This window comes from Etheostoma cragini, chromosome 23 (genome assembly GCF_013103735.1).
Source record: "Etheostoma cragini isolate CJK2018 chromosome 23, CSU_Ecrag_1.0, whole genome shotgun sequence".
Lineage (NCBI taxonomy): Eukaryota > Metazoa > Chordata > Actinopteri > Perciformes > Percidae > Etheostoma > Etheostoma cragini.
Window position 1 is genome coordinate 18722473 of NC_048429.1, and position 20882 is coordinate 18743354.

General features: G+C 39.0%; 1 protein-coding gene across 6 annotated transcripts in view; it reads right to left on the minus strand.

Annotated features, from left to right (window-relative positions):
• LOC117938695 (DENN domain-containing protein 5B-like) overlaps positions 1–20882 on the minus strand; it is a 77728-nt gene that overhangs the window by 34688 nt on the left and 22158 nt on the right. For 4 of the 6 annotated variants that reach the window (XM_034863475.1, XM_034863476.1, XM_034863478.1 and 1 more), the window contains exons 2-3: positions 10496–10555; positions 2522–2631 (exon numbers count right to left, since the gene is read on the minus strand). In XM_034863475.1, coding sequence (XP_034719366.1) covers positions 2522–2631; positions 10496–10555 — 170 coding nt within the window. The remainder of the gene's footprint in view (positions 1–2521; positions 2632–10495; positions 10556–20882) is intronic. The other 2 variants (XM_034863477.1, XM_034863480.1) reach the window with 1 other exon arrangement.

Here is a 20882-nt window from a genome sequence, read left to right on the forward strand (position 1 = left end):
TTATATCGTTATAAAAGCTGATGTGAGAAGAAATTAGCGCAAGACAAATCTAAAAACAACACAAACAAAACAATCATTCGTACATACATGGCATACTGTACATTTGTCACTAGATGAATTATCTTTACAATATTTCTTACACCTGTATTATTTGTTGATTAAACATTTGGCCTTAATTACACAGAACGCCAGCATCAGACTATACACAATACAGTATTAAATCAGATAAGTGTCCAGTGGGCTAAAGTCCTAGAATTTGTTTTTTAAAAGTGTGATTGTTTGATGAAACTACTGAATGTGCTAAACTCTCCATATGGTGACCTTGACAGAAAGAAAGAGAGGGAATTTTCTGTGTGTGTGTGTGTGTGTGTTGAAGTTTAAAAACAATCATCCCAGGGGCTTTAATGATGGGCTGCAGGCACAAAGAAGTGTGATTACACCCCTCATCCCCCCCATCTCACACCTTGCAGCAAGAGGGGGAGGAAGTGGGAAAAGAACATTCCAGAGGAGAGGGTGATGGGATGAGTGGGTGAGGAAGAGGGGAAAACGAGGGCTGGGTTTGTCCCGAATATTTGGAAAGAGGGAGAGAAATGATGCAGAATGTCTCTCAGCCATCTTTCTCAAAAGCTCGCAATCATCCGGGTGTCGGGTTTCAGACCCTGCAGTGCTGCATAATGGTCTGTTTCCATGCCGACGTAAGGTGAGACCCAAGGCTGAATTATTCAGCAGCGCTGACGCCAGGGCAGGTGGAAAAAAAGGCAGTGACCACAAGAGAGAGACACCAAGAGCCAAACAACACACAGACACAGAGACACAGAGACACACACAATTCCCACTTGTTCTTCCTGTCAAGGTCACCGTACTGTACTGTACAGTTAAACACATTCCAGCACATATCTGGTTTTGTGAAAAAGAAGGACTAAAAATTTGCATACTTTAGGGTATATCATAAAAGACGTTTCCTAAGGCTGTCACTATCTTTTCAAAACTTCCATTTTGGTATCTATTCCATTTTTCAGTTTGTCATCCGCTTTCTTTTTTTTATTTTAAAGATATTCATTTGGGGCATTTTGGCCCCTTTAATGGATAGGAAAGTTGCAGACAGGAAAGTGGGGAGAGAGAGGGGGAAGACATGCAACAAAGGACCACAGGTTGGACTCAAATCCTAGGTAAGGACTTAGCCCCGCTAGCCTACATGGGGCACACGCTCCACCAGGTGTGCTTCCAGGGCGCCCCCATATGTCTTTTTCTGAGGTTGCAAAATCTTTAGCCCACTCTACACTTATTAAATCACACATTATCCCTAAAGGTGCAACACAAAACTCCAATGTGTTTCTTTTTGTTTTCACGAAAATGTATAGATATAGTTGGTGGCTATTTATTTAACAACAAACAGTCTAAACTGTACACACTCTGCACTGCTATGTTCACAGCTATAACCTTACTGCTAACTTAATACTCACCACATTTTAGTTATCTTAAAAATACATTTTAAAAATAAATCCTGTTGCTTTAGACCAACGGGGAGTCAACTAGTTTTACTGGTTTATTGCTAACCCCTCGGTCCTGTGAGCCGAGGGGTTAGCAATAAACCAGCAGACACCTTGGCTTGATTAGATTTGTAGTGGAAGTTTATACGAGCGGGGAGCACATTTTATAAAGGTCATTTTCCCTGTCGGTTATGTTAATTCAATTATTGGAAGCCAGACATCTAATTTGTATAAATATTAGATAATGGGGCAGCCTTATTTTAATGACATTTAAACGCTGAGCTTTGCTTCATACGTTAAAGATACAAAATACATATCTGAACTATAAATGAAAATGTGAAAAAGACGTATACAATTTTAAACTCCCACCTCAAAGTCTCTCTACATTCCCATCTACTAAATATAAGCTGCAGTGTAATTAAAAATAATGTAAATGAAAATGAATAATGTTAATAGAATAGGAAGGTTTCAAAAGCGGGAAAATACAATTCAGAATGGGTCACTGAACTATACTGCATGACTTTTCTTTAATGTGGTAATTACATTACCCATCTGCACTGTAACCACTGATGTACAGGCAGCTATCGGCTGGATTACAATGATACTTAAGAAAACATAATTATGAGGTAAGACCTGAAGTTTTTTTTAAATATATTGTGCCAATTTATGATGTTTTCGCTGAGAAAAATAATTCCTCTGTTTTCTGCAATATCATCAGAAAAAACTGCTTTTCTGCCACTGCATTTCCATTTCATCCAACTCCTCGACACAAAACATCTAGATTGAGACTACTGAAAAAGGAAGACGTATTCAATGAGGCGCTCCGTGCAAACCTTTCAGGGTAATTCCGTAGAGATGGGAGTGCACAGGATCTCTTAAGAAAACACTGTGTCTTAATCAACGGCCTCTATGCTCATTGTGTGTGGTTCTTCCTGCACTGCTGGATGTATTGTTGGTATCACTACAGTTCACCCTCACTTATGTACATATTTTTTTCCCCATATCCCCCCCCCCCCGTACAATCAACCTACCATGTTGACAGCATCCTGATCGAAGGGATTCCACTCCACGTTCTGAGGGTAGCGTGCCAAAACTTTGGACTTGAACGTCCTCTTCAAGGGGCTCTGCTCAAAGTTTTCACCTGCAAAAATGAGAAGACAGAGACAAAGGCAATGATGCAGCGGTAACACAAAAGGGCAGCACTATGACTACAAGTTGGTATCACAAGTTTAACAACCTCAAATATATTGTATTTACATGAAGCTTCATATATCCATTTGACAAAAGTGTATGTATGTTTCTGAATGTTATATAGTTGAATGTTTCTGGTTTAAATGATTGTGAGATGGTTAGGAAAAATGAAGCTGTGAAGAATCATGAGCTGCACTGGCAGTGACAGTATGTGTCACTGACAGCATGCATGAAATTCCTCTCTGTCAGCAGCTGGACCCCCCGTCCCCCATATCAACAGGCACATCAATGGACACACACTACCACACAGTTCTAATAAGCAGACATTGCGTGTGCCTGTTTCAGTCACACAGTCCTTCCCTCACTTGTGTCAGTCTCAAATACAATCAGGGAACTACAAAAAATTATCAGTTTAACATCTTCTGTAAAATCTACTTTGAGTGCCAACAACAATTAAATGTGTCATCTCTAATGCTGGAGCAGATGGATATCAGATGGATTGTGGAGACGGGAAAGATTACCAAGTAAACAACTCACACGTCTCCTTGTCATCAAGGCAGTTGTATGATTGTAGAGTAAATTGAATTCAAATTCTGTGGATTGACACTGGCCTTAGTATGCGCTGAACTGCTGGAACTATTAATTGTAAATGTAAATGTAAATGTAAATGTGCTGTATTTATATAGCGCTTTTCCAGTCTTAACAACCGCTCAAAGCGCTTTTACATCTACAGGTAACATTCACCATTCACACACATTCATACACTGTGGCTGGGGCTGCCGTACAAGGTGCCACCTGCTCATCAGATAAACATTCACACACATTCACCCTCCGATGCGCAGTGTTCCACTATCTTTATTGTGACTATAATTGGGACTGTTAATCATACCTCCAACCGACACCGTCAGACAACCGCCTACCAAGAGCCTCGGTGGGCATAAAAAGGGATTTTTTTCCCCTGGCCACTATCGCACTTGCTCTTGGGGGAATTACTGGACTTTTTGGGTCTTTGTAAATTACAGAGTATCTGTAAAGTGTCTTGAGATAACTCTTGTTATGATTTGATAGTATAAATAAAATTCAATTCAATTCAATATAAAGCTTTGTCTATGAATTTGAGTGTAATTACACTGACATTGTTTAATTTCCAGCACTTCTATTTGTGTGTGTGTGTGTGTGTGTGTGTGTGTGTGACAGCCAGTTGTCACAGCACATAGAGACACAAAGTGTCTAAAGCAGGCCAGCCCAATAGCTGCTCAACACAGGAACAGCTGTCCACCAGAACTGCTTATATTATCTGCTATTTCACTACAATTATTTATTTTCTCTGCTGCTTTCTGTGTATTCACCACTTAACTATTGCTCTTGGTGATTGAGAATAGAGACTTAATGTGGGCTATCATTATTACTGGACTTATTCTAAATCCTTCTTAATCACAGCATAAGTAAAATGCTTTAAATGGAAATCAGAAACACAAACAGTAACACAAAAAAAAAACATTAATTTGCTTCATCTTAAAAGGGTCTTATTGTCCTGAAAAAAAAGAAATTTTCTTGACAGAAAAGCTCATTTAACCTAAAAAATATGTTGAATTGTGTTCTTGCTTTTTCACATTTGTCATGCTTCAGTAACCTGCTAAGGACTGCTGTGGCTTGAAATTACTTTGGAATAGTGCTTCAGAAGTGAACCAATTGAACACTGTATTTTCCACTAGTTTCAACATTACATAGTCCTTTCCAGGAAAATTCTATTAGGTTTTCGGACTTAATTCAGAAATTACAGACCCTTAAACCAAAAGCATTAGTGTTTCTTCTATCATAGCTTGATTCTCTTATGGCGGTCATGTTTTGTAATTTTAGAATTTCTAGAGATAGAACTCATTTGACTGTTTATGCTTTTGCTATTTAAGTGTTATAGTCTTTCATTGTAGATTTATAAAAAGAAAAAGCTCTTGGGCTTCTGATGAAAAAAATCTGCTATTCATTAATGCCTTAATGGACGCTGAATCGTTTTTCCATGTTTATTCCAACTGGATACATGCATCATAAACATCCTATCAACAGATTTCACAGAGACTATTTCTTGAGTTAAAAGTAGATCTAAATAATGTAATTAATTTATCCATTGTGAAAATCTCCTTTGTTAGTCAACTACAAACTAGTGTTCCGCTAAGTGAAAGCCATTTTGAATACATCCAATAGATTTATTTATTATTATTTAATTGTTAAGACTCTTGCTCAGGGGCACTTCAACAGGGTAAATGCTCAAACTTCTCATCTGGTGAAGTGCTGATGGTGCTCTGATACTGGGGTCGAATCTGCAGCTCTGTAATGACTCTCTCTGGGCTATTAAATCTCACCACACCATTTCATTTTCTTTCAGTAACCAACAGCTGTGCAACAAGAAGGGGATAAACCATTGATTTTGGATAAGTGAATGGACTCTTTAAATCAGAGCAGTGTATTAACTGTAGATAGTTTGGGCCCAATTATGATTGGAGCGAGGTTAGAAGGTTACTAAAGACGAGTGCAGGTTAAAGGATTATGGGCACTCTGATTGCCTGAACGCTTAATCATTCCACGGTGGGCCCTACACCGCATAAATATGGGTTTTGTGTGAGGATACAGCTATCATTTTGGGCCCTATCTTGGTCCTGGTACAAAGCCAAAGCCTGACACAAGTGTCTTTGCTAGTTTAAGAGAGATAGAGTTTTCAATTTCCGGTCCAGCGGCCACATTGTTTAAATAACAAATGCATCTGCGTCCATCACAATCGGTCTTACAGAATGGTGTGTTCAGGTGCATTCTGGGCGTATTGCTATCTTGAGGCAGCAGAAAGTGATTGCGCCATTAACCAACAAAAACCTGGTCTAAAGTCAGTAACGCAGCATTTCATTGTTTTGCATAAAGGGACACGCAGCAGCACACAAACATGCAAAAGATTACAAATAAAAACATTAAACTATGAAATAGTGTAATGGGAATGGGTGGAAAATATAATCAATACCTAGATGTTGTGAAGATTCTCTCTAGACTCTAGAGCAATTTGATGCTTGACTCTAAAAAGTTAATAATTGATTATTAAAAACATAATACTAATTTTGTATATACACACATGATCTAATAAGAAATACATAATATAATTAGGCAAAACACATAGGCTCATGTTTCATGTTCTCCAATTTTAAATATGCCTCTGACATGGAAGATTACTGAGAGAAGGTGACTTTCACATGCATGTTTGAGGCTTAAGCATGGACTCTACAAAACAAAAACGTCAGTAGACTAAACATTTCATTAAAACTTGTTTGTGACAAATACTGTATATGTCAAAATCAAAAGAATCAAATCGTGAGGTGCAATCAATTCCCACCCTATGAAATAGTATTGTTATGTCATCTGCTAAAGCACGAGCAGATCAGTTTCTTCTCTTCTTCTTCTCCTCTTCTCCTTCCTGCTAAGCAAATCTGCCAGCAATACGCAAAGGTATAAACACGCCTGGCTTTTAAAGGGAATGTAAGATCAGAATCAGAATCAGCTTTATTGACCAGGTATGAAGACACATACCAGGAATTTTCCTTTGGAGCATAGTTGCTCTCAATGTGCTTACACATTCAAAACAAACCAACCAACATACTCTAAACAGAAACAATGTAGAGAGATGAGTACATGAAGAGTCCAATAAAAATTATTTAAATGTGAACATAGTGCAAAGGGTACTGGGATAAATAATATTGAGTTATTATATTATAATATGAACAGTATGAACATTATGAACAGTTCTGAAATAGGAAATGAGAATGATGAATAAATAAAGAATATTTAGTGAGATATGAGAATGTTGAATAAATACTAAATAAATGGAATAATAGTGGAACCAGTAAACAGGTGCTGTAGAGACAGTTTTACTGGGTTATTGGCCAGAATCGAACCTGACACTGTGGGTCAGAGAGATAAACAGCTGACTGTGTCCGGGGTGAGATGGGTCTGCAGTGATGGTTCCTGCCCGTTTTCCTGACTCTGGAGGAGTATGGAGTCATGGACGGAGGGCAGGTTGGCACCAATGATCTTTTCTGCTGTGCTAACTGTCCAATGGACAGATGAAACTCTGATTGGTTTATTGCATGTTACGCCCAAAACACACCTATGATTAACTAAGAGAGATGTTCCGATACCAGTATCCGTATCATCCCCGGTACTGCCTAAAACTCTGGTTTCTTTATCTGGAAGTACTGGAGTTTATAAACCAATCCGATACCACGTTATAAAGCCCTAAAGATAATCTACGTTAAAGTAGTTTATTCATGTTCTTTTTCTGTGATAACTGACTGTCAAACTGGATGATAAAAGAAGGTTCTGTGGCGTTTGTTTGACAACTGCTTATATTTTTAAATTATCCATATCTGATCATATTTGAACAATATACTCAATACTCTCTTCACCACTATTGCAGTCAGTGCAATCAGCGTTTCCTGGTTAGGATTATTTGAGTGTTCATTGTTCATGAGGGTTGTTTACCATTCTATTAATCTGCGATTTGAACTCCATTTGAACGATAACTGGATCAACATACAACTTGAACAATTACTATTTTAATCAACCAATCATTGCAGCTCTAATAAAAAGCTTTCCTGGAATCTGAAAGAAATAATCCTCCATTTCTCTGGTAGGATTTTATTGCTAAACATCTGCAGCAAGTGTTTCATTAATGTTAGCTTAGGTCTTGGTAGAAGCATGCTGCATGCCTACAATGCTGACGAGATTTACTACTTACTGTAGGTATTGAAACTTGGTATTCAATTTGACCCTTGATATTATGGGAGGCAATTCGGTCGGTGCCTTAAAAGTATTGAATTCGGTATCCAGTTCTACATGTAATACTTGGCAGATTTGGCTCTGCACTTGGGATTTCATGACAATGAGAACCATATAGAAAGTCAAAAACATTACTCTAAAGTAAAAGAAAATAAAGTAAAGGTGCCTTGGAGCTTTCTCAAACAAATGCAATGTTTCTAACTAAACTACATTGTGAGAGAGAGAGCGAGAGATATATATATTGTAATATAATAACATAATACTATTTATCCCAGAATCCTTTGCACTATATTCCACATTTAAATCATTTTTATTGAACTCTTCATTGCACTCATGCCTCTATAGTATTTCTGTTTAGAGTATGTATTTATTGTGTATATATTAGTCTGTATATTTTAGTTTTGGTTGTTTTTGTATGTGTAAGCACATTGATAGTAACGATGCTCCAAACAAAAATTCCTTGTATGTGTCCTCATACCTGGAAAATATAGCTGATTCTGAGAGAGGTTGGGAGGCAACACCTGATGAATAATGAAAAGGCCAGCTGACATTTAAAAAGGCTTGGAGAAGAAAACATAGCAAAACAATGTTTCACAGTCCCGAGAGTACTACTGTTCTGGGATCCTACTGTATGTGAGGAAAGAGATTACATTTACAACACCTGATAAGGCAATGTCTGATTTGTTTAAGCGTGTACACATACCAGCCCAATTGCCTCAAGTTGTTGTCAACTAATTCAAGGTGACATACTTCACACATACACTAGATCTCTTTGTCTATTTTTTTTTTTATATGCACGCACGCACACACACATGAAACAATCTGGGGTTGTTGTATTTTGTGTTTCATAATGCGCCCTGCATTTTCAATAGGGCACAGGTCTGGACTGCAGGCAGGCCAGTCGACTACCCATACTCTTTTACTACAAAGCCACGCTGTTGTAACATGTGCAGAATGTGGCTTAGCACTGTCTTGCTGAAATGAGCAGGGATGTCCTGAAAAAGACTTTGCATGGATAGCAGCATGTGTTGCTCCAAAATCATCAGCTGGTTTGGGTTGAGCTGAGGCGGGCCGGTTCAGACCACTAAAACCTTTCCTGCAACGCTTTTAAACGGTTACCTCTTATCATGATCTTTGGTCTAAACTGGACTTTACACAACCTCCCAATTTCATTGGAACTGGGGCTTGTACACTCAAACACACATCATGGTTTCACTAGTTGTCTGTGTGCCACAGGAAGTCCAGGGCTTTGGGCTTTGTGTCTTCTCTGCAAGCACAAGGAGGACAAACAAAGCCCTTTGAGGCCCTTAACCTTGACGAACAGAAGGGGACAGGGAAAGGATGAAGAGAGAAAGAAAAATAAAAGGATAAGACAGAGGCTTGTTGTGTTAAAGCCTTCCATCTTCTAAGTTTATTGACTCCCCAAAGTCCAGTCTGCAATAGGCCTGCACAATTAATCGTTATAAAATTGTGATCTGGATTCACCCTGTTCACCATTTTTTTTTTTTTTTATTACTTTAATTTCACGAGGCGAAACGCTTTTACTGTCTCGTGATATCAATTCTAAGCAAAAAAATTGTGATTCATATTTTTCCCTAAATTGTGCAGGCCCAGTCTGCAAGGGGGGAAACACATAAAAACAAAACTATAACCTGAAGGCAGGGAACCAGGATGACTACAACTCGTTCATTAGGGTTTGGATGAAAGGGGTAAAGACAAAAATAGTCATTCACAAACCAGGGAGGACGAGAGCAACTTATTTGGATAACAAGCTCAGAGGAAGTTGACCCAAATACTGTACAACGAAGTAAGAAAATAAGAGCGAGGATGAAATGTTTTGATTTCCTGTTGCCAGGCCCTTGTTGATTGCGGGAAATTTCAAGCAGATATAATAATGTACACTGTACAGCCACTTTCTCATTCATCACTAAACACTCAAAATGGGCGTCATGCCACGCCGTTTGAAGAAAAGTTTTCTCTTCATTAAGGTGTTGAGATGGTCCATCGGATGAAATCACTAGGGGGAGTTTGTTAAAGTATAGCACCTTGACTTCTTTTAATTTTGTAGGGGGCGCTAGCAAGCCATTTTTGAGCACCTAATCCCAATTTAGTTTCTGTTTACTCTAACGTCTCTTTTGGAGCATCACAGAGCAGCGCAGACATTTAACTGGCACCGTAATGAGGCATCGAAATCCGCGTTGCTATTCTGTCCAGTAGATACCGCACACCAGTGCTATATTAACAACATGGGCCGTGAACAGAAAATTGCGTTGTCTATATTTTCTCGACAATCACACGTGTGAAAAGTGGTCACACAACACCTGAAATTATGTGTTGCGCAAGAACATAGTGTTTCAACTTCAAAATATTGACTTCTTTAGAAATATTTTTTTTTAGTTTTTACGTTTTTATGTGTTTATATATTTAAAAAAACACAATCAGGTGGTTGCCAAAGAGGGCAACCAGAGACACAAAGCGGTTGCCAATTGACTCAATCTGGTTGCCAAGGGGAGTTACTGTCGAGCCGTGAAAGGACTTTCATTTTTTCAGATACCCTTACAAGAGTGCCATAACATAACATGACCATGTTTTGCCATAGTTTTGATACACACCCTTGTTTAAAGGATGGTTGTAACAGGCAAACAGGCTGCCTGATAGCGTAGATGGTAGGGCTGCACGATTATGGCCAAAATGATAATCACGATTATTTTGATCAAAATTGTGATCACAATTATTAGTTGATTTTAACCAAACAACTTTTATTGTTACATAGGCTATTTATAACTGCTTTCAGATCCATATTATGGTTCACTCCTCTTATGTTGAAGTTGTATGTTGTATAGACATACAGCTGCAACACATGTAAATGAAAATTAGCTATCTGAAATAAATAGTCACTGTTGGGGTGTGGTGTGGTGACTATGTAAATAACACCGCAGGAAAACCGCGTGAGGTGTAGTGCTCTGTTATGAAGATATGAACAGCTGATGGTGTTTTACCTGTGGCTGCAGTATCTGGATCCCTGCCTTGGCGGTCTGCTTCTAGCCATTGGTACAAAGCTACGAGCAAGCCACATGCAGAAAAACATGGAGCAAAAAAAGAGCGCAATGTCAAAACAAATGCACAAAGAAAAGCAGATTAATGATGCATAAGAATGAGTAGAGCATGAACATGACACAGACAATATCAATATCAAAAGAGCATGGCATGGAATTTAAGACATAACACACATGGGTTGAAAGGGAGTATTAGCATCTAAAACAGCACTTTTTACTTTTCAGCATTATTTACATTAGTATGTTCAAGTGTGACATTCCTTTTGGTCTCTTCCCATTAGATTTTCATGATTATTTGCTCTTTCAGTGAGTAAAAAGTTCTTTTTCAGAGGTGCAATGTTTATGTCATGATGGATCTGTGAATGTGTGGTAGCATGTGGTTTAGTGTTAGTTAAACCAAGCAGCATTTGCACAGCAACAAACATTTCCAGGATCAGCAAACCACTGACGTCAAATTTAGGTCTCACTCAAACTACAGATTGTTTCCAATAAAAAAGGGACCCAAAGCCATGTCCTCTCAAACTCAAATCCATGAGTTTCTAATACAGGCTTTCGAACATAAATGCGTAGTCTCCGAGCCCCAGCGGAGATAACCCTGATGACATCAGCATGACATCACCCGGATTATTTTCTCAGACTTGACAAAGCTCCTCCAGAGCCACTGAAGAAATTATACTGTTTTGACAAGGTGAGGATTGCTTCCTGGATTGATTTTACTGCTCTTGCTGGGTAAAATTGGTTGCATTCCCCTTAAAGACACTGTCAACATATTTAGTACAAACAGGCTTACACTGTCTACTGTAAATGTTTGGATTACATAAGAATACAAACAGTTAATATATCTGTTGATGGAAGTACTGAGTATACAGACAGCAGACTAATCCCTTTGAGAGAATCTCTGCTCTTGTGACTGGAGTCACCAGGATAAGGATTAGACGTTTTAACCATCTCTCCACTCACACAAAACTCCCTAGGGAAAGCAAGGCGTTTTACACTCAGAACACTGCTGGATAGATATTTTCAGCCATAGTGCCTCAGTACAGTTTTTAAGAAAATGTTTGGAACACAGCAGAGAAGGAAATCAATCCCTAATCCTACAATACACTTTTAATCTGTACTGCCACATTTCAATCAAAATGTTGAGCTAGATTGTCTGTTATGTTGTAAAAGTAATACATGGTGAAGTAATGTGCACACCGACAGAAAAATGGCTAGTGTAATACTGCATGTATGCATACACACACAGGCTTGAATTTCAAAGTCATTATAGGGACATAAAGCTGAAACCATGAGCTTAGAAGTGTGTGTGTGTGTGTGTAAGATTTGCACTCTTACACAAACACTAGAGTTTAGCCGTACTGTTAACTGTGTTACCTGTTAGCCCATACTAGTGGAAAGAAATACCTCTCACCCAATGACGATATCATCGTCCATCACGACGTTTTACTGTAAACATCGGCAACTGCCACTTTAGGGGACATTGCCCAGCCTTTTTCACAGACACACACAAACACAAACATACACACACAGCTAATCTTTATGACAGACACACAAACACCTCCCTGTCAACAAAGCGAATTGGATTTTGGGAAAAGCGCTATACAAATTCAATTTATTATTATTAATAACATAATGTAAGTGTAGAACATTAATTATGTCTGCAGTTGCGTCCTTGCTGTGTGACTCTGGGACTGTTCCTCCCACCAGCTGTTCTGTCTGTACAGATGTTTAGGTGCTGCTGGCTGTTTCTCTGCCTTTCTGAAATTTCAGTAATTAGCACTGACATTTCTTGCTGCATGGTGAATTTGACTACAGATTTACATTTACTCTTAACCCCCCCTCCCCCTCGCCCCCAGTCACTACATTTGCATTAACCTACATCCTGAACTACACACCTGCCCTTTGCACAGACAATATATGCACAATGTATGCACCTACCAGTGCAATAAATCCTTTCTGATTCTGATTTACTCTTCACCAGTCACACCTCTGAAGTAAAACTGACACACAAAGAATCTATCATTTTATCTTATCAAGTAAATTGTCCAGTTCACAGTTTCCTCACTCGACACAGAAGATGTCTGGTGTCTGGGAGTGAATTGAACATCTCACCAGTCATTGTGTGAAATGAGAGGCGGATAAAGTGAGGGAAACATTTCAGCTGCGGTGTAACAGGAAAACCTCACGCACAGTGCTGCTTCTCACATCCCAGCACCTCTGTCTGCTCACTCTTATCTGCCCATGTTCATGTCTCAGTTCACGAGCTCTAGAACTTTCACAGATAAAATCACTAAGTCACATATTGTAAAACACATTTTAGACATATCCTGGATCATGCAACAAATCCTCTTGCTTAAAATGAACACACACACACTATGAAGTAGTTCTGATTGATTTTTGAAGATCACAATTGACATGAGATCAATAAGTAGCAGTATTAAGCGGATTAGGGATTGGTCTGCCTATTCTGCCGTGTTTAGGATGATTATTAGCCCTATTGAAACTGAAGGAATTATTATTCATTGTATTCTGCAAATAAATCACCTTTTTGAGGGGCTTAAGATAATAAAAAACTCACTAAAATTAGCGGCCGCATCATTTCTGGTGAAAATGTATGTACTTTAAGGGTTTTGGGAATAGGTTAAAAAAATGTACCTACAAAATTCTGCCCCTGCAATACATTTAATGTAGAGTATCATGTCAAGACGAAGATGTACAAAAAAAGCTCATTGGATCCCTACCATAAACCCAACAGGAAGTCTGCAATTTGAATTGAAAGTTCAAAATTAGTGTGATTTTGTCCATTTCCACGTTTCCACTAACTCCTCCTAGAGATTTAATCTGATCAACTTCTACTGTTCCATTCTTCATTTTCATTAGAGATAAAAAGTTATTAAAAGAAAAACCATTGCCATCAAAACAGGAAATGGGTGTAAGTGTACACTGTCTTATTAGCTCGAAACTTTTCATGATTCATAAGACACTAAATAGTCCACCAATAACCCAGAAGACCGGGGCCCGTCCAACATTGCTTGCAGCTTTAATTGATGTTGTTAATTCAATGCCACTAACATCTTAACACTCATGTTGCCCTTGGGTCAAGTTGACCCATTTACCTACATCAATGTTCTATTTAACTATCCAATTGTAATCCAATTGTAATCCCCCAAAATAACATGATTGATTCCACACAATGCTCTTTGGCAAGTACAAATCTCTACTTTCATAAATTTTGGGGTGTCTTATTCAATTGTATAGCTTTTGAAAAAAAAAAAAGTTGACATCTTCCAGTCTGTGATTATCCATCAACATACATTCCTTTAATTTTAGTCTAAATAATTCCTAATTTCTGCTTTTCTAACTCAAACATTAGGTATATTTTCCTATAAATGAGGTTTATTGAACATAAATTCAAAAGTAACTGTTAAACTAAAGTTAGTGTTAAAAAAAGTTAAACATTGAAAAAAAGCGTCAAAGGTCTTGAAAAAACAGACCAAAATGTAAGAAAAAGTTAAAAACATTGATAAAAGCGTCAACAAAAGTGCTGATTTACAATTTTGATGGGAAGACAACATGAGGGTCAATGCATCTAATGTTGCTCTGCTATTCTTCCAACTCAGTCCTGGTTAACCATTTTACAGTGTGCACAGGAAATTAATCTAGTTCTGATAAAAATGTATATTAAACCCCACATGCAGAGCCAAACCAGCAGCGATTGTATCTACCAAGTATTTTGCCTGATATACAGTTCTTCCTCTGTGCAATAGAGTTTCATTGTTGTCCAAAAACTATTAAAAGACATAAGTGAGTCACACTGCTGCACTGGGTACAATGTTCACTCACTCCTATGAACACTCACTGTTGAAGATTTTCACTCAATCCCATACACCGTGCAATTTATAAAAGACCTAAGGCGTGATCCACTTTTGACTTCACTATGTGTTCTTAGTTTATTTATTTGAAGAGATTTTTTTTCTTCTATTTATTTCATTATTTTGATGTGGCATTTGTTTTAAAAAAACATCAAATTTTCATTTTTTTATTGTATAGTTATTGTTTTGAGAGGACACATCTGTTGTACACAGTTGATTTAAATAAAGGAATATTTATCTGCAGCTCATTCTGTTAAATAAACTGAGAAAATCAAATTTGTGAATGGTGTGATTGTAAATTGAGTGTAATGTTACAATCCTATAGTTTAGTGTGTATATATATATATATATATATATATATATATATATATATATATATATATATATATATATATATATATATATATATATATATATATAGGTGAATAACATGCACACAAGTGGAGTTTGGGTGGCCTATCATGGCAGGTTCATTTGTTTCCTTTCAAGATTAAGAGCCTAAACCTAGACAGGGAACATGATGCATTAAAGCCTTGTGTTTGGGGTGATTTTCTATAATTAGCTTTGCTTGGACTCCATTCATACTACATATAAATCCAGGTACTTGCAGCTGAGACAAGCCACATTCAAAACAGCATCACACTGCAGAGTGTGGACAAACCACTTTGTGCCTTAAATGAATGGGCTACTTAATCTTTAAAGGTCAATGTGGCGAGAAAGCCAAGAAAAGCATAAAAGCTCCATTAGAGCAGGATCTTCCCTCAGCAGTTCACTGTACAGCAAACAAAAGCAATAGCATTGGTGAGTCAGTTGATACCACCCCCACAACCCTCTGGGACTCTGTATCGATGCAGAGGATTTAACCTCGCGTCTTTTTTCATTATGAAGGAGTTTTTCACAAGGCTGTCCGTCACCTCATCCATTTAGCGTTGCCTCTGTTTTGTATTGTTTTTTTGTGAGGTTATTTGTGTGGTTTCCATCCTACCTGCACTAATTTAGATTTTTTTATATCAAATAAGTTATGGCAACCTGAATGAAACCACACAACACTAAGCTAATAACAAGAACACAACCAGATATGCTTTATCTAACTAAAATGAAAGGACTATATCCATCTGTCCTTTTATTTTCCCAACAACCGTTAATCTGGTCAACCCAGGAAGGGGACCTAAGGAAATGCAGTGTCAAAATATTTATTAGTAGTGTGACATGTACACACTGTGTTGTGTATTGAGAGGCCACTCCTATTAACTGTTACATTGCCTGATGGTATGCTGGGTACAGCTTGCTCTCCGTGCCTCGCTACACTACATTCAAAAACAGAAGAAGAAAGAGATATCACAGAGGCTGGAGGTATTACATTGTAGCAACTCAAAAACCTTTGTTACCAGGAAAAGCCGGGTCCCAAATAGCTAGATGTACGCATATACTCTAGCGTTGCTAGGAGATGCAACTATGTCATGGCAGGTGTATTGTTCGGGCCCCAAAAAAGCGCAGTGCCGTGTCCAAAAAGCCTCTTTTACTTTTCGATTGGTGAAATGCCATTTTTCTTCTTTAACTTTTATTTCCTTTCACATCAAAGTTGAGTGAGGAGTAAGAACATTTGCTTCCCTTGTTCCTCCCCTCATGAAGGTGTAAGTGTGTGGTTGCCATGGAAAGGGCCAATATGAGGGCCAATCAGGCCCCTGTAGATGAGAAGATGGGAGACACTAATGTGTGACACAAGTGACACACGCCGTCATGAGACTAGTTTTTATAATGATTGAGGGCCATCCACAAGGGCCTGATTGGCCCTCATTGTCTTAGCACAGTCTCTTTCACTTATTATGGTTGAGCTGCTATTGCGGACTGCTTTCTCAATCCCTGGGTAACCCGTGGCAACCAGACACTTACACCTTGATGAGGGGAGGAGGTGAAGTGCAAGGGAAACGACGCTCTTACTCCTCGCTCAGCTTTCATGTGAAAGGAAATAAAAGTTAAAGAGGGAATAACGGCAGAAAAATTCAAATTGCTTCGTTTGTCCAAACAAGTGCCCCTAACACACACGTTTTCCTTTATTTATAATAAATGTCAAATATACATATTTATATTTTATGTTGACAACACAACTAAGCTTTTTGACAGGACCATGCATCTTCTTTGTGAACAATGACACAAGGGCATGACATTCTGATGGCACTGACATGTTCATCGATGACAAATACACTTGAGATTTTGAGCAGGTTTTTGCAGGTCATCCATTGTTTTTTAATAATTGTTTTAAGAAATAGATTTACTGGTTTGCAAATGTTAAGAATGATTTGAGAAATGTACCAACGTGACAGTGAAGTGAAAACTGTAATATGCTCAATTAAATCTTGCTTAGGTAGAAATGGGATTTTTCGATTTATATCCATGGACCTTTAGCTGCAAAAATTTGCTTTCTTCACCCCGCCCGTCTGTATATCTGCCAACAATCATCAAAATAATGAGGTCATTTACATCAATAGAAACCCCACACAGCCCCCATCCGAGTGTCAGGGGTGGGGTATTGTATGACACAAACTGCATCATTAGAGCCACAAATCACTTAATGCACCTCTAATTGCATGCAATTGGCCCCAGGAGAATACATATACACTAGTATGAAAATGCACAAACACACACAGTACACTAGAGCTGCACAATTAATTGAATTTTAATCACAATCAAATTTTAAATATATTCAATTCAATTTTCAATTCAATTTTATTTATAGTATCAATTCATAACAAGAGTTATCTCAAGACACAATACAGATAGACCACACTCCAGAATTTACAAGGACCCAACAGTTCTAGTAGTTTCCTCCAGAGCAAGCAACAGTGGCAAGGAAAAACTTCCTTTTAGGCAGAAACCTCGGTCAGACCCAGGCTCTTGGTAGGCGGTGTCTGACGGGCCGGTTGGGGTTAGAATATATCCTAGGCTATGTACTGTATTTCAGATAATTTTCATGTAAACATGTATTGCAGCTTAGATTTTCAATCTGGGAAGAAAACCTTGTTTTTGCATTTAATTTTAATCCCAATTTGTTTCAATAAAAGAGCTTGTGAAAAGTGGCTTTGACCTTAAACTGAACATTAAGCCCACTCAGTAAAAAAAGATGTTATTGCCGTTCAACCGAAAAATACAGACATATGATTTTTAGTCCTCGACTAGTAGAATATGTGAAATCAGTTATAAAGGCTATTTATAACTGCTTCTGCATGTGACAATAACATTTGTTATGGTTAAAATTAACACATAATTGTGATAACTCCCTTACCAAGGAGACAATGCCCAATTACAACACAACGCAGACATGTGGGGCTTGTTTCCCTGCTAGAGCAACAGAGAATCAGAATCAGGCCCCAGTCAAGGAGCCTGACTGACTGACTGACAGGCTTTGTTGTTTGAAGGTCCTGCAGATTTCTATTACTGTGTGTAAATGTAAATCAACAACTACTCAAAGTGCTTTTACAGGAACCATTTACCCACATTCATTCAAGGCTGCCGTATACAGTATGTGCCACCTGCTCATCAGATAAACACTCACATACACTCCGATACGCAGCAACTCGTGGTTGAGTCTCGCCCAAGGAAACTTGACATGGGACTCCGGGGCCACCAACCTTCCGATTGGCAGGCTACCGCTCTACCACTGAGCCACAGCCACTCCTTCTGTATCTGTGTGTGTGTGTGTGTGTGTGTGTCTGTCCTTTGGAGGCAGACCAAGCAGACAGACACTAATAAAGCAAACTCTGCATGTGCCATGGCAGACTACAACGCTCAGTGTTTCACCTGCAGCAAAAAAGGTACAGGCAGTGTGTGTTTATGGCTTTGACAGCAGTCCTGTGGTTGTCATTCACAGTCTCCAGGGCTTGTATGCCTTGTGCTACTTCAAAAGCATCTGCTCGTGCATATCCTCAATATCTGCTGAACACATAAATCCTCTCCCTCAGCAAGCCAGTCGTGAGTTAAAAAGCAACAATGCGTTCTGGGCAGAAAAAAAGTCTGTAGAGTACACACAATCACTATTGATGTTGAAATACAAGCTCGAACATGCAATCCTCATGAAGCACTCAGATCTGGTTGGAATCTGAACAAGTAGAAAATGGTAATCCGAGTCATCCGAGCACATTAACAAGCCTTTTTAAATATATACATATCCCTCAAAAATGAACCAGAATCCTAATTATCACTCATTGGCTTTGCTCCAAATTCATTTTTACTGTACTTGCAAGAGAGAAAAAAAAATGCAACTTCTGTAGGTAGTATAGATCAAGCCGTAAAAACAGTGAGCCCTTTATTTCCCATAATGCAGTGATATGGTGTTAAGTGTCTCTTTGGGGATTGTTATGCATCTCTTAATAGACATTTGTGTCACTTTAAAGTAATTTTTTGGTCTTTTTTAGTCAATTTGCATCTCTTTGTTGGCGTTTTATGCCACTTTGTAGTAGTTTAGTAGTAGTAGTTTTTTTGGGGGGGGAGGGGGCAGAGGAGGGTCTGCTTCACCCTCCTCTACCTCCCCACCTCTCTCTCTTCCTTCATCCGTAACATTGTAGCCTACTATGGCTCAAGTAAATAGCCTACATATGGTCATCAAACTATTACAACCTTATCCACATTGTCAAAATCCTTTACATGTTAAGCCATTACGTTAAAAATCTTTTAGATAACAGGTGCCTTCTGTAACAACAGACTACCTGAACACCTTTTTCTCTTCTCTCTCAACACCGCTGTCTTCAGACTTTTGAGTGTTTTTACCCTTTAGACAGAAACGCCATGGTGGAGGGTTTTTAAGATTTCTATTCTAAAAAGTAGTTTAACCTTTCTTTGCGTTTTTAATTCCCCAAAATTCTATCGCTGCCCAAACGAAAGGCACAGCTGATAAAATATTTGTATGTTTCTACCCGCGAGCATTCTTGTGGAAACAGAGCCTTGGGCTGTTTTGCATCTTTTTATGGTCATTTTGAGTGTTGTCCAGTGGCCCCCTGAACCCCTTAGTTTAGTGGTCCAGTATTTTATTAGGACCCCCATTAGCTACAGCATTGCAGCAGCTTTTCTTCCTGGGGTCCATAAGTAATACATCCATGATTTAGGATAGTGCAGGATAACGGATTTATTGAAGGAGAAAATGGACAGTATCTGCATGCAGAAGTAAAGCTCTACAAACAAAGTTTCATAAAAAGTAGTGGTATCTTCTCCTTTAAAATGTTTTTTTTAGCGGCAGGCCAACAAAGACTACCCCACACTGATACTACGTTCAGCTCTGCTGCAGAAAAGAAATTCTTTTCATGGCCAAAAACTCCCAACTACAAATAAGCAGGAGTTGATCTACTGCTCCCATCTATTTGGCTTCACCAACACATTCCAGCACCCTGTGCTCAACCAGCACCACCTGCTACAACTGGGCAGCCCGCCCGACTGCCCACCCCATACATACACACACACGCACACACGCACACACGCACACACGCACACACACACACACACACACACACACACACTCAACCCTCTTGTTCTCTCTAAATGGAGCTAGCGCCAGCTACACCAAGGTTTGCTGGGTGAGAGCAGCACCCATCTGTCTCCTTGGCAACAGCACAACTAAAAATTGAACTGTCATTTAGGGTGTTGGACGGTGGGGAGGCGGCGGACACCTTCTTATCTTTTAATCATTATGAATTATCCTTACATGATAGGTATCCAGGGCATCCGTGAATCTGCATGAGAACACAGGGCAAGTGTGTGTCTGTGTTGGCATGTGTGTGTGTATGTATGTATGTATGCGTGTGTGTGCGTGTGTGTGTAACAATGGCCCTGTGTCCCAGCGCCTGGGCTAAAAGGGCTCTATCGGCCTATTCAGGACCGTCCCGTGGTGATGTCATCACTCTGCCATGCTGTCAAACACTGCTTTGTGGCGCAGAAGGAGGACGAAGGAAAAGAGAGAGAGAGAACAAAAAAGAAGGAGGCTGGGGAAGGAGAGGTTGATGGTGGCAGATTCATTTTCCTTCAGGCAAATGCTGTGGTTGCTCCCTTGGGTCCTTCCATCAAGGGAGGCTTTGGTGTCCCCTCACTGTCCCCGTAGATTAGAAGCTACTTCTCTGTGAACTGACTGATGAAAAGTGCACAGATAACCCTCACCCCACTGAGGAAAATCAGTGATAGACACGACAAATAGGAGGTGTTTACATAAGCAGTGGTAAACGATGATGAGGCATTGTCACGTCCGTGCACTGAGGGATGGTCTCCCTCGGGGGAAAATGTGTCCCTACAAGTCTATATATCCTGATTAAGCTGCCACACAATGGCAATAGTCCAGCATTCTTTACTCATGACACAATCGAGTCAGCAGGCTGCCTGCAAGTATGAGAAAAGCTCTGCTGCAGCTTTGCATACCAACTAAAATAACTTATTACAAGTGACGTTTAAGTTAAGTTCTGTTTGGAACTACTTTACAT